Genomic DNA, 25,485 nt, shown 5'->3' with positions numbered 1-25,485 from the left:
ACAGTTAACCTTCCTTTCCCATCTGCAGTCTCCAGGAAGCCGCCCCCCTCCCCTGCTAAAAAAAAAAAAAAAAGGCTTGAAATAAGACATCTACTGAAGCCCAACTGTAGCATATTTGGGAGAGAGGCCACAGCTGGGGAAGAAAGGGGTAATCCTCCCTCAAAATCACTCCCTTCCCCCCCCCCCAAAAAAATGGACTGGAAAGAAACCTACTATAGCCAATGGAGGGATTCTTGGAAGCCTAATTGTGTCACAGGAGGGAATCAAAGTTGAGTAAAGGGAGGTTGATTCTTTCCTCCCAGTTTGTAAACCCACTCCATAACCCTACGCCCCAGTTAAGCTTGAAAACAGCTTTCTACTGGCTACAATAGAAGGCTTATTTCAAGCTTAATTTGAAGGGAGGAGGAATATGAGGAGACTGGACCCTGTGCAGAGCTGACCCACCAATAAGGTGGGGTGAAGAACCCGCCTCAGGTGGTGGAAGCCCCACCACTTTTGCTGCCTTGTGGAACACTCCTCCCCTCGCCAAGTTTGGAGAAAGGGGGGCAGGGGACACGTTCCCCTTTTGCCTTAGGTGGCAACACGGGATGAGCCACCCTTGGCCCTGTAAGTGCTCATGAAGCCTTCTGGAAGTGCATGTATGCCCACGGGTGCCATAATGCCAATCCATGGTTTAAACTATGGTTAGTGAGAGCAAGTCAGGATCAAACGATGGTAACAAAGCCTGCCTTGTTGTGAAACCACCTTTTGAACAAACCAACCAGAGTTCCCCAAGTTTAGAAATCACAGGGAACTATGGTTTGTTTAAATTTGGAAAGGAAAGCCTTGGTTTGCCTCCATGCAAGCACAAAAGAGAAGGAGAGAGGAGGGAGCGCATATGAGCCCAAGGCTTGCTAGGGCTCAGTCACAGGGTGTAAAACTAAGATTTCCCATTACATTTGAACAGCGCCTTTAAAATACAAGTAGTCCTAGATTAGTAGTGATTGGAACGAAAGGTTAAGAAACGAATCAGAGTTAACACTAGCAATAACACATTTTACACTTGAACAAAATACAATAAAAGTTGAGAATAATAAGTATAGTTACTTTCTCATTAGGTTAGAAGTAGTAGGAATATATTTACAAGGAGAAATTCATTTTTTGACAGAATATTAAAGTTTCCAGGTATTAGTATGGAGATTGGAAGATCAACACTGTGAAATTTGACTAGAGGGCTAGAGTTTTTGGAGGACCAACTTATTAGATTTAAGGGAAAACAAGGATTAACAGTGATAGATTCACTAGACTGAGAGAAGTATGTTTGGTGTTTCACAGCAGATGGAATAAGAAAAGCAATTTTCTTCCCACCAGCATGACTTTGTTATTTATGCATCATGATGCCAGAAATTATTCCCAAAACCTATTACTGAATAATTCCTCAATAAAATATACTTTTGCATATAGGAAAGAAATTAAGGCTGCAGTGCTACATCCACTTACCTGAGAGCAGGCCCAACTGAGCTCAATGGGACTTCGTTTTGAGTAGACATGTGCAGGATTGCACTGCCAATGACCTCTAATAGAAGGATAAATTCCTTCACAATATATGATTTCCTAATTTTCTGACTGAAGCTTCTATTAGGGTTTGAACTGTTCCCACAAAACAAAGAGAATCAATTACACCCATGCAGAGAGGAATCAAAGACAGAAAAGATAGCTAGCTACCCAACTGGATTTGGTTACCAACATGTTTTGAGGAGGCTCTTTATCAAGGGGAAATTTTTTTACACTCAATGAAAACTGTTTGTGACCATTTTTACGCTGCAACACACCAAGGCAGACATCTATGAAGCAAGTGCGTGCAGTTAGGCAGATAGAGATCTGTCCCAGCTCTCCTTTTTTAAATCCAAATTAGGTCTTTCTTTGTTCTCTCTGCCGCCAGGGATGATGACTGAAGCTGGATAAGACTGATGTAAGAATGTTCAGTAGATTTTCCAGTGCTTGTTTCTACTAATGTAGTTAAGATTAACCAAAATTTTGGATGCAGCATTAGATTGTGGTTAATTGAAACTGGAAACCACACAAGAGGAGGACAGCTAAAGCAGTACAGTAGTCCAAGGCTTGTGCATGTAGCAGTAACCCATTTTTTCATAACGTCCAGACCAAACCACTGTGTTAATTCCTTATTTTTAAAACAGGAAATAAATGCATTTTCTCAAGCATCATGACACAGTACAATATCTGGGTCAATATTGACATAAATGGTGATTGAAGTGATCCTTAATTAGTCAGCAGCAGTGACTTGAAACTGTGAGGCACTTCATACAAGTAAGAAGTATGATTAATTATGAACATTGAAAAGGGAGGAAAGAGCATACTGCTCAGAAATGAAATCTCTATTATGTGCATGGAAAACAAAACAAATTCAATTTGTTTATCTCTAGTTTTTCAAATTATAATATTGGCAGGCTTTACCTATGCCAATTTTTGCAACATAGAGATGATATCTTTTCAACTCCCCAGTGGGGCGCTATTATTTTCTTTGCTGAAGATCTCACACCAGACCAAGGCAGCAGGCATGGTAGCATTAAGTCGTATCTTATGGAGCTCCTTCTGAACAGACTGTGACAAGTACTACTGATATTAATAAAAAGGAAAAGCTGCACAGCGGAAAGAGGGAAAGCTAGTACAATAGGATGCCTTTCAAAGGAACCTATTGTCACATATCCAAGTCTCTTTCCAAAGCAGTCGCCATTTACAATAAAAAGTGTAAGATGAGAAAGTATTATACAGCAGCCATGTGTACTAATGCTTTAATGGGATTGTTTTATTATGGATGTTTTATATTTTTATATTTGTGTAACTTTTTATACTTTGTAAACCACTTAAAAGCCTATTTTCACACTGGGGTGTTGGCATCTGTCTGTCTCAAGAGACAATGGAGTGCCCCTCTGGGGGTGAAATCAAACCGCTGTGTTAGCAGCACAGAACTGACCTCCCTGGAGCAAAGTGTACCAGGTGCCATCCAAGCATCGTAGGGACTCCACTCCAAATTTGTGTAGGGTTTACTCCTTAGCCTTTTATTCTCCTGAAGATGTCCCACAAGGCAGCGGAGGTCTAGGATCAGAGTTTTCACAGGCTGAGGAGCCCCATCTGCCCCTCACTTCCCTCGAAAGCATGTACAGGACCTGCCTTATTAACCGTTTCGTCTGCTCAAGCCACCAGAGCCTGCCTTTGCATGCAGGGCAAGTACCTAACCCACCATGGGTCTGAGACCTACTGGCTACCTTTACTTGGTTTAGCCAGCCAGTTGAAGCCATTTTCTGGAATTTGGCTGCTGTCATATAGTGACAGCTTATAGGAGCCACAGGGAAGAGCTGAATGCAGGGTGGAGACCAAAGGCAGACAGACTACCCCTGAAGGAGCATGGCATGGTATGTCCACCACCAGAGGTACTACCCCTTCTCTAACACCTCATACACTCCAACTTTCAGTAGTATATTAATATTGCAAATAAATCATTTGGTGGTTGGAAGACAGAGTTGCATGCAACACAACACATGCACCATTCCTTTCCCTGTGTGCTCCCAAAGTCTTCTCTGCTCTAGAAAGTTCCCCAACTCTCAGGAGCAGATTTTGCGGGTGCGCAGGCAGTTGCAGAAGAGAGATGGGGAAGTTGCATTGTTCAGGTTGGTTCATATAGGTAGAGGCGGTCCTTGAGGTATTGCAGCCCTGAGCTGTTTAAGGCTGTATAGGTCAAAGCCAGCACTTTGAATTGGCCTGGAAACTAACTGGCAACCAGTACAGTTGGACCAGGATCGGTGTAATGTGCTCAGTCTTGCCCTGGTGAGCAGCCTTGCCACCGAATTCTGCACCAACTGAAGTTAGCTACCATGGCTAACTGCCACTAACAAACCTTTCCCTCCACAGCATTTCCTAACCCCTCATTTAAAGCCATCTGTGCCGCTGGCCTTCCAAACATCCCATGGCAGCATATTTCATGTTAATTTTTCTCTGTGTATACAAGTACTACCTTTTGACTGTTCTGAATGATTTCCAATTTTATTGGCTGATCCTGAGTTGTTTCATTATGACATGGGGGGGGGGGACGACAGACGGGATGGACTTCTCACTCTCTTCATAGCAATCACAATGTTTTAAACCATAAGAAAAACTTGCTGTGGGTCTATGTTGAGAAAAGAGCCACAGGTTGCTTCATAGAATGCAGTAAATCAACCCATTGACCTGTGGTCCTCTAGATGCTGTTTGACTCTATCACCTCTGACCATTAAACACTCTGACTGAGGCTCATGGGGGTTGGAGTCCAACAAAATATGGAGGGCCACAGGTCCGTCCCCCCTGCATTAAGTAATCATACACAGACTGTAAGGCTGCATGCAGGGATTTGTTGCCTTTTAATTACCGGTACTTTTATATGGTACAGAGCTTTGCAGGTGTTTTTAAGCACTGAAGAAATAATAAATACTATTATGATAGTAACTTCAAGAGCTTCAGTTATGAGGCAGTCTATAATTTCAATCAATCAGCCAACCAACTAACTAAATATTAGCCATTCAAGAGACTGAGCTGTAGATATTAATAATTTAAACAAGAAGCAGGCAAAGGTAATTAGATTCTGGAATAATTACTAAGGAGCTTGGCAATTACCAACTACAATCAGGATCCCAAAATGCTGGAACTTGTGATATTGTAATTTGCATTCTTTAAACTTATTTTGTAATAAAATTAATGAAGGAATAATATTATTAAACAAAACTCTTGCTATTTCAGCTAGGCTACAACTACCTATGCTTAGGAAAACGCCATACTTTTTCACACAGATGCAAATCCACAGATTGCTTATGTACTATAAACAGAAGTTAGGAATTAAATAATATTTATTGGACTTTCTTATTAGGATTTTGAGCCATAGTAAACTAAAGAACAGTTCGGCACTGACCTGAAATACTTTTGCATATGAGAGAAAGTCTATAGCCACTTCATTATCCATCTGTAATTAAGGACTTCACATTTTCCTATCCTGTCCTGTTTCTGAATCGAAACTGAATGGCTTGGCTGCCCATTCTAGTTTGTTCATATATGACTATTAACTATTAACTTCACGCTACCCAAAGCTTTAATACTCATTTCCTACACTGGTTTGATTGACTCCCAATTCAGTAGTTCAAGGCCACATGTTGATCTAGATTGTGCTATGATTTCTAAATTATATCTGTAAATTTAGAACTGCTCAGTGCCAGTGCACTTTATCTAAATTTAGGTAATGAAATTCACAAGTAATAACCTGTGTCTAGGAAAATCTACCATGGAAAGATGCCCCAGCACTCCCCAATCCCCATTTTTTCTTTATGCAGGCCTGGCACACAGGCACAAATTCCTGAGCAATATACTATAATTCTCACAATCGTGGCCACAGTCAACATTACCACCAGCAGCAGGTAATGAAATTCCAGTTAAATGACTGCTTTTGACTTCAATCTGAACCTCATTTACCTGGCAGTAAGGCCTATTGGCTTCAGGCCCATTGGCAGATAAGCTCTGCATTACAAAGATGTCTGCAAACATGACAAGAAGGCTGCCAACATCAACTCCGCCATGTGGGAACCCTTTGCAGATGACCACAGTGGGCCTGGAGACAGACAGTCAGGTCAGTGATCAGAGGACTACTGGGAGGAACGCAAGGGGAAAAAACTTCATGGTACATCTGCAGCAGCACAACCGGACATCTTCATCTGCCCCAGCTGCAACAACACATGTCTCTCTCCATGTCAGCCACAGCATGCGCTGAAACCTTCCAACAGTTTGACTTTATCCCCAAAGGCACATTCCTCCATTGTCTCCCGAGACAGATGGATGCCAACAACAACAAACTGTTGTTTTAGATTATATGTTTGTAATGTTCATATGTCACTACAATATGTTCTTTTTTAACAGGACCACAATTCATAAATCTTATATTTAAACAGTAATGTTCATTAGAAGTACACGAGTGGCTTGTTGCAAGTGTTAATTGATCTGGGATTGCACAGAACAGTGGAGGTGGGGGGGTTGATATAGGAACTTAGTCTATATGGATGGACTAATGGACCCTGGGGTTGCTGACTTCCCTCCCAAGTTACATTATATAGAATTACCACCTAATGTTGCAATTCTGTGCACACAGGAGTAAGCCCAACTGAATGTTGGAATTGGACTTGGCTCTTAGTTAACATGCATAGGATTGCTTTGTGAATTGCAACAGGAATGAAATACATCATAGGCACATTTGATTAAATGCCATATTCAACTATGCCTTCCCTTCAAATGCAGTGCATGATTTACCTCTGAAAATACCTTGGCAACAGCATTAAGTGCTGCTGTATCTTGGACTATCTCTGCTTTGCCTGATGCCTGAACTGCCTGGCATAGTGCTCCTGCAGATGCCTTAGGGGGAACATCTGTCAAAGAAAAGTACTGTTTTAAAACATATTTTGGTAAAAAGAAAAAAAAAGACAGATGTTAAATTTCCCAGAGTTAATTGGGCAAAAAAAAAAAAAAGCCTCTCAAATCTTGTTCAGTCCATTAGCTACAACGCTGCCTTCCAGTGCTTGGATCGGAATGCTAAAAGCTTTTATAATTTTCCCCGATAAGCAACAAACCCAGACAGAATCCTGTTTACCTGCTAACTCTGCTTATATCCTCAGTGCGTGAAACAAGTCTCATTTTTTTTCAAGAGGGACAAATTAACATAAAGAACAAACTGTTCTGGTTGTTTATGTGAAAATTATATGGAAGAAACTAGAAAATTAGGGCCAGTATCATCCCTTTCTCCCACCAAATATTCCAATTAGTATTTAAAAGGAGCATTATTACTGCAGCATGGCAAGCATGTGTTTCACATTATGAGAAGCTAGAAAGGGATTTAGAGACCATTTGAAAGATAATGGAAAAGTTTAAAGGCTGCAGTCCTACAGCAGGGATATTTTACGTGGAAACAAATGAAAATGGATAGCAATAAATGAATTGATGCTGCAGTTTCTGCATTAACTGCTGTTTCACGTTTAAGAGTTCTCTTGTACTCTATATCTTTTAATGGTTAACAAAGAATTGTTTAATATGATACATTTATCTGCTTGCCTAATGCTGCAGGTCCCTAGAAATTACAGTACTACAGAAGGCCATTTACATGTTACAGCTCAGCTCACATCTACCTCAGAGACAGACATAGCTACTGTTATTCTTGCATTGCTCTGTTTTGCTTCCATCTTTGTACAAAGATGTGACTCATATGTATGTGCACATTGTTAGAAAGTAACATGAAGCAGCAGTAAGTAAAAAGATGTCTTCAAACCTGGCTCAGCAACATAGAGAAGCTCCCTTCTCAGGATCAGTTATGGTGTTTGGCTGACTGGCTTCATCTGTACATTCATTAATGACAATATGCAAACAGCATTGACTCTCACAGTAAAGAATCAGCTCCTTCCATGCCGTATGTTTTAGGCAGAGTTGCCATTTTTTGTTCACTCCATTTTTACACAGAATCCTGATGATGTTGTCAGATTGCTGCATTTCAGTATTTTCTGGGTTGTATTCCCATATTTTTTTTAGACCTGGTTCATGGTGATTTTTAATTCTTGGCCATAGTGTAATTACATTTCCTGTCTAGTGTGAACTAGCAAAACACCACTAAAGCTTTTTAAGAGATATTGCCCCTTTAATTAAAACTGTCTGGTGGTTTTTCTTTAATTAATTGCTTCCTGTTTCCTCGTGGGTCAAGACATACCTGAACTCATCCATCATTAGACAGCTCCTGGTTCTTTGCTAGGGAGTTTAATTCCCACTTTCCACTTTGAACCAGAAACTGCTCATTATTTTTATTTTATTTTTTATTAGCACAATTTTAGTTCTGCAATTGTGGTTGGGGGGAACCCTACGAATTATAAATAATGTGCAACTGCTCTGGCTGCAAAGAGGGCAGAAAGAGACTCTGGCAGGTCAGAGAGGTCAGGTTTGATGGGCTGAGTTGCAAGGGGAGACGTAATGTCAACTTGGATGGTGAAGGAGTTTATAGGAATCAGGGGGCTCACAGTGAAGATGGGGAGCTATGTGCTGGGTGGCTTAGCAATCGCTTAGCAGGTTCCCTCTGCAGTGCCCTCAGCTTCCAAACCAGCTACACGTCTGCTCTAAGGCTCCTCTGGACTGTGCCTGCCTGTGCTTCATAAGCCACAAAAATGACTGGAATTTGATGGAAGCAGCAAGAAGCCTCCCATCATTTGGGCACCACAGGAACTCCCCTTGCTCTAGATCTGTGGCAATCGTCACCTCATCCAGCAAGTGCTTCTGCGCATCTTTGTGCAGAATAATTGAGGCATCTCTGGTCGCAGCATCTCTGCAGTGAGACTACAATCCTAGGTTAGTATTACCATGGTATAGGGACAGGTACTGTGGGATGTTAATGAGCATATAGGGGGATATTAAGTGCCGTGTAGAATCATAATTATAATTGCATTTCCAGCTGATTGTAGAAGAGCAATGTTTCTGCAGTGCTAAAGAGTTCTAGCATGGAAAGGGCTATTATTGGCTTTGTGCAGCATTTTGCTGAATGTGGTGGTAATAATAATAATAATAATAATAATAATAATAATAATCCTTATCAGGAGACACAATAAATTAAGAATATAAAAGAGCCCCGTGGGATCAAACCAAAGATCCAGCTACCACAGCATTCTGTTTCCCATGCCAAGCAGATGCCTCCTTGCTAAATCACCCAGTTGCTGGTTGGTTTGTGAAAGATGCTAACTGAGGCTAGGAGACACGGATTTAACCAAGAATACCAAGTGGCTCTGAGGTCATGCTGGAATTTCAGTCACTAAAGCTCTGAAATGCAAATACTTGCTTTGCAATTTAAAGTAGTGCTGCTTACGTTGGATGTTCTCTGAAGGAGGGAATTCTGACACAGGATCTGAGATAGGCATTGATGGAAAGTAAGCTTTTTCAGTAACCGTTGTGGGGGAAAGCATTGCATAGGAAGTGCGCCGCCTAGTCCGACGTGCGATTTCACGTTCATTGTACAACAGTTGATCATCTTTTAATAAAACAAGGACTTGCTTAGCCTTCTCCCTCACATGATAACCTGTTCAAAAAGATTAAAGAAATGATTATTATTTTTAATGTACAGTTTAGTGTAATGCTGACTAGCTCTGTTGTAGAACTCCATAGATACAGAAGATGCTGAAATTTGTAATGATGACATGAAGCTATTGATACCTAGGATAATGAGCTGGACAAATATTCAACAGTTGGTATACATTGGTACATATGTCTATATATTGTAAGTATTGTTTAAACTAAGACATTCTTCATAATCATATCAGAGCCCTTGTCCTCATTCAGAATATATATATATATATATATATATATATATATATATATATATATGCTTTCGTAGATTTTCACGGGTACAGGAATGCAGGTTTTGGTGTCCTCGGGTATCTTCCCGTGTAAAAGTTGGGGTGTCTAGGCGACGTTTCGACGAGGTCTCACTCGTCATCTTCAGGCTGGTGCTTTCGGCTTCTTGTTACTGGAACAGAGCAGGATCTCAGTGTTTGAGTTCCTATAAATACTGTTGAGGAGGTTCTGGGCAGAGAGGAAGTTCCCAGGCTAGTGTGCCTTTTCTTCTTTTGTTCCTTAATTGCTTGAGGGATATCTTGAGTGATTTCTTGAGTGATATCCTGAGTACCACTTAGGTGGGTCATTAGGTGTGGATTAGTTGCTAAAGCCTTTGTGTCTTGACCTCTTGAACTTTGTGAAGAGTTTTTCTGAGAAGATGGGTGTACTACATTTAGCACACTAGCCTGGGAACTTCCTCTCTGCCCAGAACCTCCTCAACAGTATTTATAGGAACTCAAACACTGAGATCCTGCTCTGTTCCAGTAACAAGAAGCCGAAAGCACCAGCCTGAAGATGACGAGTGAGACCTCGTCGAAACGTCGCCTAGACACCCCAACTGTTACACGGGAAGATACCCGAGGACACCAAAACCTGCATTCCTGTACCCGTGAAAATCTACGAAAGCAAATATCTCACCTCTACGGGGAGGAAACCTTCCAGCTGACAAGAACCTACGAGAAACTAGAAATCCGAAGAGCCACCATCTTATGTGATCTCTTGTTCCTACGCAACTGCCGAGACAACAACTTAATTCCCACAAGCTTCCAACTTAAATTCCACTCTAAAACCCCAGCTACCGAAAGGATCCTGAAACGAACTGAACTATCCCTAATCAGAAACGAACTACACAAGAAAAGATACCTACTAAACCAAACCAACAAAGATCTGCTCACTCTTCACCTCAAACTCTGTAACAAAATCCACCCTGCACTCTGGGACAAATGCAAACAACTAGCCGTCTGGAGAGCTGAAACGGAGACCTCACATAAGACAGACACACATACCAACAAACTCCACAAACTAGAGAAACGCCAGAAGCCCAGCCACCCTCCACAACAACCCATGAAACAAACAGTACATAACATATCAGACAGGATCCTCACCTCAACTGAAACCAAAGTACTCTCCAAAGGTTTCAACTTTGCAGTCGCCCCGAGACGCATCCCCACGGAAAACATCATATGCGGAGTCGAAGCTAGCCTAACCAAAATCAACCCAGATGAAGCCAATAAAATCAGACTTGAAGTCACCAACATCCTCTGCTCCAGCAAACCACCCAGAAGCAATTTACACAAAGAAGAACAGAAAGCACTCACCAACCTGAGGAAAGACAACAACATAATCATTCTCCCAGCAGACAAAGGTAATGCCACTGTTGTGATGAACACATCGGACTACCAAGCAAAACTATCAAATCTACTCCAAGACCCTACCTACCAACTTATAAAAACAGATCCCACCACCTACCTGGAAAAAACCACCAAATCCAAAATAAAAGCCTCTCCTATCAGTGAAGAAATCCAGCTAAGAATCATCCCCAGAGAAAAATCATCCAGATGCCCCAAACTCTACGGCCTCCCCAAGATACACAAAGAAGGAACACCACTCAGACCAATAGTCAGCTCCATAGGCTCACCTCTACAAAATCTCGCTAAATTTCTCGCCAAGCAACTCCAGCCCTATGCAGAATCCATCTCTTCACACGTTCCAAACTCCTTCCAGTTCATAGAAACAATAAAGAAGCAAAACCTACATCCCAATGACCTACTTGTGAGCTTCGATGTTGTATCTCTCTTCACACAAGTGCCCATTAATGAAGCCTTGACAGCCATTCAAAACAAATACAATCCCCCCGAATACATCTTGGACCTGACCAACCACTGCCTAACCAACACGTACTTCATCCACAATGGACAAAGATACAAACAGATAGAAGGAGCACCTATGGGATCACCCCTCTCACCGGTCATCGCAAACCTGTACATGGAACACTTTGAAACCAATGCTTTAGACAAGTCAGAACACAAACCCAAACTTTGGCTCAGATATGTTGACGACACCTTTGTAATTTGGCCACACGGGAAGGAAAAACTGGACAGCTTCCTCACACATCTCAACAGCCTACACCCCAAAATACAATTCACTATGGAAATAGAAGCCAACAACCAACTTCCCTTTCTTGACGTCCTAATCTACAAAAAACCTGATGGCTCCCTAGGACACACTATCTACCGGAAAAAACACACACCAACCGCTACTTACATGCACAATCACACCACCACCCTGCACAAATAAACTCCGTAGCCAAGACTCTCATCTCCAGAACCAAACGCCTGGCTGACAAAGACCACTTGACAACTGAGTTACAGAATCTCTCAAATGTGTTAATTGCCAATGGATACCAGCAAAACAGGGTTACGAAGCTAATCCAAAAAGAAACACCCCCCAAAAACCAAGACACAGAAGAAAACAATGGCATGGCCCTCCTTCCTTATATCAAGGGCACTACAGATAAAATTAGCAAAATCCTCCATAAACACAATATCAAAACAGCCTTTTGCGCCAACCAAAAAATAGCCAATATCCTCAGAAACCCCAAGGATAAAATCCAGTTGGAAAACCAAGGGGTCTATGAAATACCCTGCAAAGTCTGCCCAGCCACGTACATTGGACAAACAAACAGACGAATAAATGCACGTATCGCAGAACACAAGAATGCCGTCAAAAAAGAAGAAAAAACTTCCTCTCTCTTCCAACACATGAAAGAAACAGGACACGAAATTAATTTTGCAGATTCCAAATTGCTCTCTAACATGGAACATCACCACAAGAGAATAATCATGGAAGCCATCGAGATAGAGAAACACCCTCACAACATGAACAAGCGTGACGACACATCCCGCTTGCCAGACATCTGGAAATTAGCCCTCCCCACAAAAACTGACACCAGATCCAGAGGCACACAGAACGCCATCACCAATCAACCACACCAGACCCAAACCCAGACCCTCTCCACAGATAAATTACAGACACCATCCAGTAGCCAAACCATGGTGGCACCTCCGGATGCTGCACCCCCCTGCAATCCCTACACAGATCTGGCTGGCACAGGCCACAAAACCACAGCTCGCCCCTATACACGAAGCCAAGCCAGAGCACAACTAAATGTAGTACACCCATCTTCTCAGAAAAACTCTTCACAAAGTTCAAGAGGTCAAGACACAAAGGCTTTAGCAACTAATCCACACCTAATGACCCACCTAAGTGGTACTCAGGATATCACTCAAGAAATCACTCAAGATATCCCTCAAGCAATTAAGGAACAAAAGAAGAAAAGGCACACTAGCCTGGGAACTTCCTCTCTGCCCAGAACCTCCTCAACAGTATTTATAGGAACTCAAACACTGAGATCCTGCTCTGTTCCAGTAACAAGAAGCCGAAAGCACCAGCCTGAAGATGACGAGTGAGACCTCGTCGAAACGTCGCCTAGACACCCCAACTTTTACACGGGAAGATACCCGAGGACACCAAAACCTGCATATATATATATATATATATACAATGAAACAAATGTTTTAATATCTGTTTATTTATTTTTAACCATCTATTATTTTAAATTGGCCATGCATGTGGAAATAAATACCAAAACACATATGCAAAGTCACTTTACAGTACAACCCTGGGTACATCTACTCATAAGGACATCCCACTTTGTTGAATGGAATTTAGTCCCATGCAAGTGGATATAGGGGTGGTATCCAACTAAGTTGTTCTCAGAGTAGGTCCATTGAAATGAATGAGCATGACTGTCTATTCTGAGTAAAATATAGTTGAATACTACCCTTTGTTTGCATCTTCAGTTCCCCATGTGGGAGAAAAAGTTTGATGCTATCCTGGCTCCCATCTGAAAATAGGCAAGCGGAGGACATTACTTGTAAGAAAGAGTTATTTATTCAGGCAAATAATGGTACAGGCTCATCAGCAAACGTAAGACCCAGAAGTCATTGTTCAGGAGTTCAAGAACAGGGCAAGAAGTTCAGAATTAGATGGAAGCAACAAATATGTCCCAACAAGTTTTCACGCCTTGCCCAAGCTTTTAAAGATGAGGTGTAACATGCTTGTTCACAAGACTTGCTTTTCTTGCAGTAATGTCTGGATTATAAATACATGCTCCTTCAGGTTGGGTGTGCTCCCGTTTGCAAAGGTAGTGCCTGGTTCTAGACAACAAGACTGCACCTTCCTGTTCAGTTAGCGCTGCCTCTAATTCCACCTCCAAGCCCTCCGCATCCCAGCTCCACCACCCAATGCAGAGTGGAGAGGGGAAATTCCCCTTCCTTGAACGCAGCTTCCCAATATTCAGCCCCCCACCCACCCTTTATTCCTCTTCCCGAGTCTGTGTCTGGCAATCCAAGCCCAATCTTGACTGCTCCAGGGCTCGCGACAGATGCCATTACAGCTCAAGCAGACCTGCTTCCGCTGACTTGGCATGGTCCTTGCAGTCCAGAGGGGATGCAAACTTGACACATGATAGCCTATATATTGCATCTATTGTATATGGCTGTCCAAATATTGCAAATTATATTTTAGCCAATTTGTGGATACACTTTACCATAGTTTGAGACTTTACCTACTGCATAGATTTATATAATTTAAACTGCTGCAAAGAAAGACTGTTTTTCAGTTGAAATAGCTATACACTAGGTATCACTGACATCGTGATTTATGTATCAGTTCCAAGTGTTATCAATCTGAAGCTAAACAGCCATTGTGTCTTGCAAAATAATGAAATTATTTATTATCAAGTCGCTCTGTCACTCATGTAAATAGGTGATGAAACAATACAATAACTTTGCTTCAGTATTTCAAAAGCCATGCTGCAATTCTCCTTCAATATACGATTTTCTCATCCTGGAGAACACATAAATAAAAATACTTGGCACATCTAAATCATTAAAGCACAAATTAGGTTTGTCACAGTTGGAATTTGTTTACATGCATCATATAGGGTTGTAATTCATCTGACAGCAGATATTCATAGAAAGACTCAGAGTTGATGGACTGTTTGCTTCATCTACCAGCTGCTGATATTCTCAGCAAGTGCTGTTAATAATTTAATACATTTACTAGTGCAATACGTTAATTATTCATGGCACTAACAGTTTTTCTAGCATTACTGGATTCATATATGAATTTACATAATTTTCTTTTAATCCAACATGTCACCTATTTAATCCATCCTGCTTGATGCCTGGCAAAAAAAAAATATGTTAGCATCTATATTCTTTTTCAAGCAATGGATGCTTTAATAATATTTATCCTTATATCACATTTTGTACAAAGGGCCTCATAATCCTTATTTGACTCATATTATCTAGGATCTCAGCTCTTTGCAGGGTATGGGATATTCAGCCACTTGCTCCTCCATGAGTCCGTTTTCATCCCCTATTGCAACTTTTGGTAATGTTCAAGCAGGTTTTACTGCGTAATACGCAGTGTCATTTCCGATCTCTTTTTACCCTGTGCTTCAAATGGAGATGAGTGAATGTGAATCAGCAGTGTGTGCTGGTACTGAGCTATGGCCTCTGCCCATGTCTAAAGCGTCATAGCTTTTTAATCCCTCAGCAATTTGATGAATATGTAAATCACTTGGAGACCTTCAAATACAAGACAACACATAAGGTCATAATAAAACATAATAGTACCTTCTATGTTCCTAACCGCCAACACACACAAACACACACACAAACAAACACACACACACACACACACACACACACACACACCACAACTTTATTTTAAGGGAATTCTGAAAGTACTTGGGTAGTTTTACCTTGATCCTTTCCTGCTTCATCTAAATGATGGAAGTCCTTCAACACCTGGATATTAAAGAAGGCCTCTTGACAATTCTGAATGACTTTCTTTGATCCATTCTTGAGGAGATAATCCAAAAGTGTGAGAGACTTGTACACATGCCTCCAGTTCTTTCCATGGTCGTTCAACCTATGCCATATCATGCTCATAATCTCAGAAAGAGAGACGGCATTAAAAGTCAAGTCACTTATCTCTAACATCAGAGAACTGGAGGGGCCCCAGGGGTCATTAGATGTTGCTTCTCTGACTTTTACCTCGGCTTCAGAATAATTCTTCACAAAGTTCTTTACATGCCTCCTGAGTGCCATGAATGCAGCAAATGGTTCCTTGGTTTATAAAAAGGATGAGAAATGCTGGGAGTTTTTTCCTGTGATGTCACTCTCTTTCTCCATTCTCCTATGGAGTAAACTACTAAGATTCTGAAAAAAACAGAAGAGCAGGAAGGAGATTGTATGAACATGCAAGTGTTTTGAGAGAAAGAAGAATTCAAGAGCTGCCACTTCCTTAAAGAGGCGCTCTGCCAGAGCTGACCCAGAATATTTTGCTGCTTGATTATTATTATTATTATTTGAATTTATATAGCACCCTATACCCGGAGGTGGTTCACAGAATAAAATCAAAATATAAAAGTACAAAATACATAATCAAAATAAAAACAACAACCCGATAACCCCCCACACACACACACAAACAAACAAAAACATTTTAAAAGGGCATAGGATGTCAATCAAATCAACCAAAGGCCTGGTTAAAAAGGAACGTTTTTGCCTAGTGCCTAAAGGTATATAATGAAGGTGCCAGGTGAACTTCCCTGGGGAGACCATTCCACAGACAGGGAGCCACTGCAGAGAAGGCCCGTTCTCATGTTGTCACCCTCCAGACCTCTCCAGGAGGAGGCACATGAAAAAGGGCCCCAGAAGCAGGGGTGTAGGAAGGGGGACAGTTAGCCCCAGGTATCATCCAAGAGGGGGATGACAAAATCTCCCCGGGCGGATTGCCACCACGCCGATCACCCCCCTGGGTGGATTGCCATGCTCCCGGGTGCACAGCATGTGTGCCATGCCAGGTGCCTGAGTGGCTAGCTCTGCCGCTGCCCAGAAGATGATCTCAGGGTCCAGGTAGGTTCATATGGAAAGAGGCAGTCCTTGAGGTATTGCGGTCCTGAACTGTTTAAGGCTTTATAGGTCAAAACCAGCACTTTGAATAGGGTCCAGAATTGGTAACCAGTGCAGTCGCACTAGGATCAGTGCAATACGCTCAAACCACCTTGCTCCGGTGAGCAGCCTTGCCACTGAATTCTGCACTAGCTGAAGTTTCTGAACTGTCTTCAGAGGCAGCCCTATGTATAACGCATTGCAGTAATCTAACCTTGAGGTTACCAGAGCATAGACAACAGTAGTTAGGCTGTCCCCATCCAGATAGGGACGTAGTTGGACCACCAGCCGAAGCTGATGGAAGGCACTCAGGGCCACTGAGGCCACTTGAGCCTCGAGCGAGAGCAAAGGATCCAAGAGAACCCCCAAGCTATGAACCTGCTCCTTCAGGGGAAGTGTAACCCCATCAACAGCAGGCAATCACCCACCCATCCAGTCTAGGGAACCACCCACTAACAGCGCCTCAGTCTCATCTGGATTGAGGTGTAGCAGCAAATGACACTCAGGCTGTGCTCCCAGTTGTGGTGCATAATCCCCAAGGCTGGTCAAGTTATGTTGCCACCCAAGGCAGAAAATCCCACAAGTGCCTTTCTCCCACCCTAACACTAAAAATACAACAACAGTAAAGTAAATAACTAACCATTTTTTGCTCTTTTGTGACATTCTAAATCAGTGATCTGAGGCAGCTGCTTCAGCCTCCCTTACAGTAGGGCTAATCCTGGGACCTGAAAGACAGACAAATATACAGGTAGAGAAAGCAGCCTGTGGATTATTTTGTCTACTGTGCAGCAGTAAAAGACAAACAGCATCTCTCAAGAAAAAAGTGCTAATACAGAATAGGCTACTTGCTGTAGATGAGGTTGATAGACTAGATAATACAAAATAATTATATCATTTCTCAGTAATCAGAAATTACCAATACTGTGATTATATTTGAAAACTTGAGGGAAACAATAATGAATATCTTTAGTAATCTGTAAAAGGGAAAGGCACTACTGGAATGATATAATAATAATTTATTATTTATACCTTGCCCATCTGGCTGGGATGATGCTAATTCTAGTTCCAACTAGGATTCCTTGACACTAATTTAATAATCTTGGCCTATCAGAACAAAACCTTTATGTTGCTTATTGTTCCCATCTGTATGTTAATAATAAATGCTTACCTTCTGAGCAAAGAACTGTGTGAACTAAAGTTGTGCAAATTTAAAATGTTATTACAGCTTGTATTATTTAGTTTGGATAAGAGAGCACCCAAAACAGAAAGGCTCCATTAAAACTTTGCTTTTCCTGATCCTACAAACCACAGGATTATGGACATGCTCCTTCCTCCCCTCTTTCTCATAGACTTGCTCCTCCTTTTCCCAGTTTGTGCAACCAGACTTTGCCGCAACAACCAAAATATGGGTTAGCACTAGTCAGGATCGGCTCCAAATACTGGTTTGCAAACCTATTTCAAATCATGGTTTTGGAGACAATTCATGATTAACACTCACCCACAGATGAGGATTCTGACACCAAAGGAAAACAGAAAAGGTACATTGAGCATATTCATTGTGCAGCTTTCATCATATACTAAAGACAGATCTCTTTACCCTGGACTTTGACAGTTAAAGTATTTTGTTTTGTGGGAGGGAGGGAGCATGCAACTTTGCAGCACATTCTCAATGGTCTGGCAGATCAGAATAATCATGTCTGAAATAAAACAAGAGAGTGCAAACAACTCTGCTCTATGTTAGGCAAATTATTAATCTGCACAGTAGGTTCTGCTGCATCAGAATAATTCATGGGGGCTGCTCTGGCTCCATGTAAGCGAGAGAGAGAGAGCGCATTTAAGATCTAGGGCATGGCCAAACTTGGCCTTCCAGATGTTTTTGGGACTACAACTCCCATCAACACTAGCTAACAGGACCAGTGATCAGGGATGATGGGAATTGTAGTCCCAAAAACATCTGGAGGGCCAAGTTTGGCCATGCCTGCTAGGCGTTCTGTTGATCCTGATCTCACATCACCAAAGCAGAAATGTAGGAGCTTTTTATGCATCTGCAGAAAATGAACTAATCATTTCTTGTCATCCAACGTCCTGAGTGGCTCTAAAATTAAGAGGAAATGAAAAAAGGAAAGCCAAAGCCCATTGCCTTTGCTAAACTGTGGAACAGTGTTTCTGTGTACTGATTAGCTTGACTCTGTTGGGTTTCACAGCTGGCACTAGCAACTAGGAGTGCATTTAGGTTGCTGCAGTGAGGGCATAAAAAGAGTATGCAGCCTCCAAAGAGTATAAATCCTTGTGAATTGCTAGTTCACAGCTTTTATGAAATGTTCCTCCATCTCCCTTCCCTTCTTTTCATTAGTTGGCATCAGGGTGGGTAGGTCTCTGTGCAATTCCTGACTGAGTCACCAGAAAATATTGTCACAAACATGTATCAAATTGATTTCAAGCTCTGACATGCGCCCAGCCTCAGCCAGAGATACAATCTATAATCACATTTTACATGCGCAAATGGCAAAATATTAAAATTCATGACAAATGTGTTGTTTGTTTTTCATCTTGCATACTAGTGTATCCTACCAGCATTGTCCTTTCTGACCACTATTATAAGTTTCAATTAAGTGTGTTTTAAATCCAAGGCTAAGTAGGATTTTGAAGTAAAAATGTTACTTTATTAATTTTCCAAAAAATACACGATGATAATTATCCTTTTGATCACAGAATACACAACCTCAAGTAAGCTAGATGGAAAATGTAGTGTTTTAATTAAGATTTGTTGGAAACAAAAAACAAAGATGCTAAGACACAGGAGAGAAAGGAATCTTTATTAGATGGGTACTATACATTCTACCACTTGCCATTTCTCCTTGTTTGCACTTCAAATGTAGCCGATTTTATCTGCATTGCTCATGCAGAGAAAATTTTCATTTTATAATGTGTTTCAACGAATCTATTAAAAAATTCAATCAAAGGATTTGTTCTTTGGTTTGTATGTGTCACTCTATCCTTTCAGGCAGAGATGCACTGTGACATTGGTTATCCAGCAGCAAATATTGATCTGTTTTTTCACAAGCCAAAGATAACTCTGTTGGAATCATAACTTGCTACAAAGGAACAGTTGACCCTGCTGCTTTTTTGTGAGTCAATCCCAGCCTGTTTTGATTTTTATGAGACTACTTCTATAATTTGTTTTTACAGTGCTCTCCTGACCAACAAACGCAAGTCAATATATAGCATAATATTGTAACACAGTTGTTTGGCAACAGCATTCCAGGAGGCAGTAAAATTCAACCAATACACTACAATAAAATAAATTAAAAATAAAAAGAAGCATAAATAACAGTTGCAAATCCACAAGAAATTATCTGGGGGAAATTTTACCTTTCCCCCAAATACTTGCCAGCACATAATCTTAACTGAGCTCATGAAAACCAAAATCAAGTAAGTTTGCCTAACCTCTCTAGAAACAAAGCTTCATAAACTGGTTCACTTTGTAGAAAGGCCCTCTGTGCATGCTCTGAGACACACTACTCAAGGCGTCAACATATTAGAAAATAGGAGATGGCAATCCTTTTAACATCCCACACTCCTGGGTATATTTTTTCACATGACAAAAAATAAAACCTAGTACACGCAGAACGGTTTTATAGTTTCAATCCTCAGTATATAAAAACATATTTGTTATATTATCACATGGGTTATCTTATGCTACTTATATTAGATATTATATTAGTCTTATTGCCGATTTTTGTTTCAGCTGGGTGGAGTAAAAATGCTATAAATCCAACATAAATAGGACAGTTCGTTTTTAGTAAACCACACAGTATATAGAGACACACCAAAAAAAGAGAGAGTACAAATTGGGTTCCAAAAGGGAACTATTCCACCCTCTGCTGAGCTTTCTCCAAACTACCCATCACAGCCCCATACAGAGTATTTTTCCTCCACAAATTTTGTCCTACCTGGCAAAACAACTCAGCTGTGACAGTTAAGACATTTCCCCCATGTATTTGAAACTGCCATCAGTCATTTGCAGAGCCCACCCACTCCTACTCACCTTCCAATCAGAATGCTGATTCTAAAGCCCCTCCCATTTCCTTGTTTGCCATTTAGAGATTGGTTGGTCCACAGCTTCTGTCACTTGTCCTAGGCCCTACCTTCTACAATTCCCAATAGCTGACAGCTAGCAATTCCAGCAGCAAACAGTCACCCAGTTTGGCAAGAACTGAGCAGTTTCCTTCCCAGGCAGAAAATAAGGAACAACTTGTGTGCACAATTGTGCAGCCTGCTAATCACTGGCCTAGCCTTGATAACAAGTGTACTGTGCTGATTTTAAAAATGAAATATTGTTTGAAAGACCTAGGCCAGAACTAGGTGTCTAGTTCACTCCTCTGGTTTGAGATTTGGTGTGAACTGACAAATGTATTTGCATGAGTGTTTCCTACTAACAAAGATTAAACTGCATCTAAATTTTTAGGGTGGGAAATTGATATCTGCAGTACTGGGTAAAGATTGGGTTTTGATTCTATCATTTGGGAATTGAAACTGTGGTGCTGTTTGCCTTTCTCCACCTGGATGGTCACAGCTGGAAAAGTTTGGGCCAGATGTTAGATCTGTACATGACATAACAAATATGAATCTAACCACATGTCAGTTACTAGAAACTTGGGAATATGCATATCTAGTACAGTATGTGAAACGCCCTATCTAGGATTCCTTGTAGGCTTTTAGCTACTAGTCCAAGTCAGCCCTGTGATGGAAATCTCCTGATTAGCTTCACCTTGTTGCTTCTGAAATGATTAATATTGATGCTACAAAGATTATGCTGATATGATTGACTCTACCAGGATTAATGCTGCTGCTGATTAGCCTTTGTAGAGTGTTTTTTAAGTAATTTTAGTGTGTTGTTATATGATATATATAACTTTGATCTTAGTTGAAAGACAGATTTAAAATAAAGAAATGTGAGGAGTAGCTGAGAAGCTGCATAACTAGCAACCAGATGCAATCATGCACCTGCCTTGACATTGTCCATTGTTTGCACTGATAAATATGTGTACACAACTTTCCCAGCAGTACTGTGATTTATTAATCAGAACGTCAAATCACAACCTAGAGAGGTTTCGTGATTCTGACAGCTCCATCTCATACTATCTGCTTTTCTACATTTAGGTTGACTTTCCTACCATGCTCCCACCAGAAGGTGGGATTGTTTGCTATGAAACACACATCACATTGACAAACATGTAAACAGAGATATTCTTTCAAAAGTATGAAAGCTATGGTGATTTTTTAAGGCAACGTTATGATAATCAAATCTGTCAAATTACCAGTGTGTGTGGATGCAGCCTTAATTTTAGGCATCCAGTATATAGCTCAGAAAATAAATCTAGAGGCCACAATTCAGCAGAAATTTGGGTTCACAAACACTTTGATTTCATGTTTTTAGATATGTTGTAAGCCGCGCAGAGTGGCTGGGGAAACCCAGCCAGATGGGTGGAGTATAAATAACAAAATTGTTGTTGTTGTTGTTGTTGTTGTTGTTGTTGTTGTTGTTGTTGTTGTTGTTGTTGTTATTAATATAAGAAGATCCCTGGTGGATCAAACTGAGGGCCCATCTAGTATAATATTCTGTGCACAGTGGCCCATGGGAAGCTCATAAGTAGGGTGTGAGCGCTACAGAACTCTCCTCACTTACATTCCTAAACAAAGTTGGTGGCCATTACTCAAATTCATGGTAGCAAATTCTATCATTTTAGTGTGGGTTGCCAAATTAAACATTACACTATATTGCATTAATGTGATTAATGTGTCTAGGTTTTGACCCTTTGGGAGGCCTAACCCTTTCCTCACATGTTTAAATCCCAATGAAGATCATCCCTCATCCCATCCTTTCCAGTGAAGTGGCTATTATTCATTGTAGGGAAATGCAATGCTATTGCCAATTCAGTGTAGCAAATAGCATTCTTCAGTCCCTATAGAACAAACTAGATATTACACAGGAGATGCACAAATAGTTTCCCAACACTGGTGATTGCTAGCAGTAACAACCAGTCGCTTCGATTTGGAACAAATGGCCTTCCAAATGGTATTGGACTACTGTTCCCATGACCCTGACCGTTGGAATGCTGGCTGGGGCTAATGGGAATTGTGGTGTGACAACAGCTGGTGGGTCCCTGGCTTAGACAGAGATCATATATATTCATGTCAGATAGATTTTTTCAAGAGCTTTTAGCCATGATAGCTAAATGGAACTTCTGTGTTCAAAGGCAATGTGTTTCTTAATATTAGGGGTTCCCCCCCCCACAAGCAAGGAGCTCACCCACCACTTGTCCCCCCCCCCCATTTCTGAACTCTTGTCATGAATATATGCTGTTCTTCTTCACCCACCTAGAAAGATACTTTGCCCCTCTGTTTCCACCCCCCTGCCCAAATTTCCCCGTTATGCCACTGATTATTTCCCATGCTCTGTGACGTTGTAAAATAAGAGGAAATCCAAATATACCAGAGATGTGGCAATCCCATGCACAGGGAAATTTCTGAGCTTCACGGAACTGCAAAACCATACATCACTTGACAGTGAGAAAAAAATAATGAGAACCACAGCAGTTAACTAGCTCTTAGCCAACACCCAGCTTTCCGAGTTGTCACATCTGAGTTCCTCCATGGCTTGTGATTGTGGTTTCCTTCTTAATTTTGTGATTGGCTGAACCTCCTTGCAAGTGGGTAAAGGAGGGGGGTGTCGTAAGTGGTGAAAGCCTAGTGTGACAGTGAATGGCTTTGAAAAATACTTTGCAAGGGTCTAGTCTGAAGGAGAGAGTGAGGCTGGTCATGTGTCATGGAACTCCATCATAGTTTTACTTCATAAATTCTGCAAGGACGAGATCTAGTAAAGAGGAGCAAGTCACCTCTCTTTTCCAGCCCAATCTGCTACCAGAGGTATGTGGTTAATGCTTGATTATGATTAATGAACATTAGGCAGAATGGGTAAGACCTGCAATAAAGGGCTGCAATACACCGTGATCCTGCCGAGTGCTCTAGCCAGTGGGAATGGGGGAGAGATTCGAAATAGTTAGCATAACCTATATAATTCACACTTTCCAAAATAATATGTGGACCAAAACATCCTTAAAAATTTGCACTTTTCTGAATTTTGCACTGCTGTTCTCCAGTCAAGCAACAGGTACAAAATGCATATACTAGGGAAAATTGCATACAAATGCGTAAGTTAAGCTACATTCATGTTAAAATGCTGGTGAATTTTCATGCAGTCCTAAAAAAAAAATACAGACTGATGTGGAAATGTGGAGAATTGAACTTAAGATTGGACAAATGAGAAACCGCTAGATATTGAAATTGACAGATTTGTCCATCTCTACTAGCCAGCCATGTTTTATTTCAGGATATTCCATTCCATTCTGCCTCTCCCACCAAAGTTTTCTATTTCTTTCTCCCCCACCCCCTGCATTCCCTGGGTGCTGAACATGCTCAGTCCTCACTGGGATGTTTTTTTTTGGGGGGAGGGGGTCCTCCTGGGTTTACATTTCCAAACAATTCCTACCCCCCACTGTCTATTGTGTCCATTTTGGCTACATTCCTGTCATAATTCCACATCTGAGCACACTGTTAGGGTTGAAGCAGATGTGATACTTGTCACATAGCTTACTGCTGCAAAGTTAGCTTTTATTTAACAAATAGCTGGTATTAGGGCAGGGTGAGGTGTGTGTGTGTTTGTGTGTGCACCATGACCCAGACCAGGACTATGAGTTGAGAGATGGGGGGGGGGGTGTAACTCTTTGCCGCTTCCACAGTCCTAATCAGAATCCTCCCCCCACCCCCAGCAACTGCTATGCTGCAAATGAGAGCTTCCACTTGTTGCAGACGACAGGTGCAATGGCTCCTGATTCAGAGTGAGACTATGGCGGCGCAAGGGTTAAAACCTCACTCCCCGCACAGTCTCAATCTGACACCCACCACTACTGCCAGCTGAACCTAAAAGCTAAGCCAGCAGCTTGCCCTTGTGCTGCTGTTTTGTTAAATAAAATAAAGTGAGACAAGAGCACAAGGGCAAGCCACTGGTTCAAACCAGCACCAAGTAACCTTAGCCCTGCAAAGCTTTTCAGCTGTACATGTGGGGGTAGTTTGGTCTGGGTCATAAATTGACCAAATGACTTTGTATTTGCAGTTAGGGCAAAGGGAAGAGAAATGGGCTGTTGAGACTTGGTCCCCAAACAAACATAATCAGTTCTTTGAAAGTCATTCTTATGAGTCTTCTCAAATTTCAAAGCACATTATACCTAAGGGAGGCAACTGCACCAGGATGTGGCATGGTGTGAAAGTAGGTCAAGGTGTTGTTGAACCCCAGCTCCCATCAGATCCAGCCAACATAGACAATGGTCAGGGGTGACAGGGTGTGTGGTGTAGTTCAGCAATATCTGGAAGGCACAGGTTAGCCACTGCTGTAGCAGAGTATCTGCCGTGCAGAAACTTCATTCTAACCCCACCCCCCTCGCCACCCTGCTGTATTCTGCTGGTTTTGCACAGTATGAGAAGTTGGTTTGGTTCTTTTTTTATCTCCCCTTGTACAACAAACTGTTGCTCTTTCAATGGGAGAGCTGTTCAAAGCAGATGAGGGGATCACTGTCATGTTTATAGTTCATCCCTTCTTGTTGTTGTACTTTGAACGGCTTTTTTCAACTTGTTGAATTGTCTGGAATGATTCCTGCATTGCATGGGGGTTGGACTAGATTCCCCTTGGGGCACCTTCCTGTTCTATGATTCTAAGTGAGATGAAAGATGCCGCACACACAATGTCATTTTTACACTAGTGTGATATTCCCAATATTATGCATTACTGGAGTGGAAATAACAGTTTGTGTTGGATTAGAGCTCCTTCAAATGGCCCACCTTCCTGCCTACATTCTCTTCACTATTTATTTTTTTTTAAAAAGAAAAAAATATTGGGTGAGTGTGATTTTATTTTCCTGTGTGTTTTTATTTTTGCTGCTCTTCTAATTTAAGTTCTTGAATCACTGGGTGG

The 25,485-nt window shown here is 41.4% G+C and overlaps 2 protein-coding genes across 4 annotated transcripts in view; one reads left to right on the top strand and one right to left on the bottom strand.

The window, feature by feature from the left end:
* Nucleotides 1–20,486, bottom strand: part of ENTHD1 (ENTH domain containing 1) — a 34,673-nt gene extending 14,187 nt beyond the window's left edge. Inside the window, exons 1-5 of one of the 3 annotated variants that reach the window (XM_028747281.2) lie at nucleotides 20,408–20,486; nucleotides 17,095–17,179; nucleotides 15,260–15,719; nucleotides 8,903–9,112; nucleotides 6,322–6,437 (exon numbers count right to left, since the gene is read on the bottom strand). In XM_028747281.2, the coding sequence (XP_028603114.1) occupies nucleotides 6,322–6,437; nucleotides 8,903–9,112; nucleotides 15,260–15,608 (675 nt within the window). In that variant the 5' untranslated portion in view covers nucleotides 15,609–15,719; nucleotides 17,095–17,179; nucleotides 20,408–20,486. Of the gene's footprint in view, nucleotides 1–6,321; nucleotides 6,438–8,902; nucleotides 9,113–15,259; nucleotides 15,720–17,094; nucleotides 17,180–20,284; nucleotides 20,383–20,407 lie in introns of those variants that run through there. The other 2 variants (XM_028747284.2, XM_028747283.2) reach the window with 2 other exon arrangements.
* Nucleotides 20,487–23,224: 2,738 nt separating this feature from the next.
* The window catches only part of GRAP2 (GRB2 related adaptor protein 2), a 48,554-nt gene continuing 46,293 nt past the window's right edge, over nucleotides 23,225–25,485 (top strand). Inside the window, exon 1 of the mRNA XM_077934952.1 lies at nucleotides 23,225–23,384. The gene's annotated coding sequence lies outside the window, so the exon portion shown is untranslated. The remainder of the gene's footprint in view (nucleotides 23,385–25,485) is intronic.

Source organism: Podarcis muralis, chromosome 10 (assembly GCF_964188315.1).
Source record: "Podarcis muralis chromosome 10, rPodMur119.hap1.1, whole genome shotgun sequence".
Taxonomy (NCBI): Eukaryota; Metazoa; Chordata; class Lepidosauria; order Squamata; family Lacertidae; genus Podarcis; species Podarcis muralis.
This window is presented reverse-complemented; position numbering and strand designations above follow the sequence as displayed.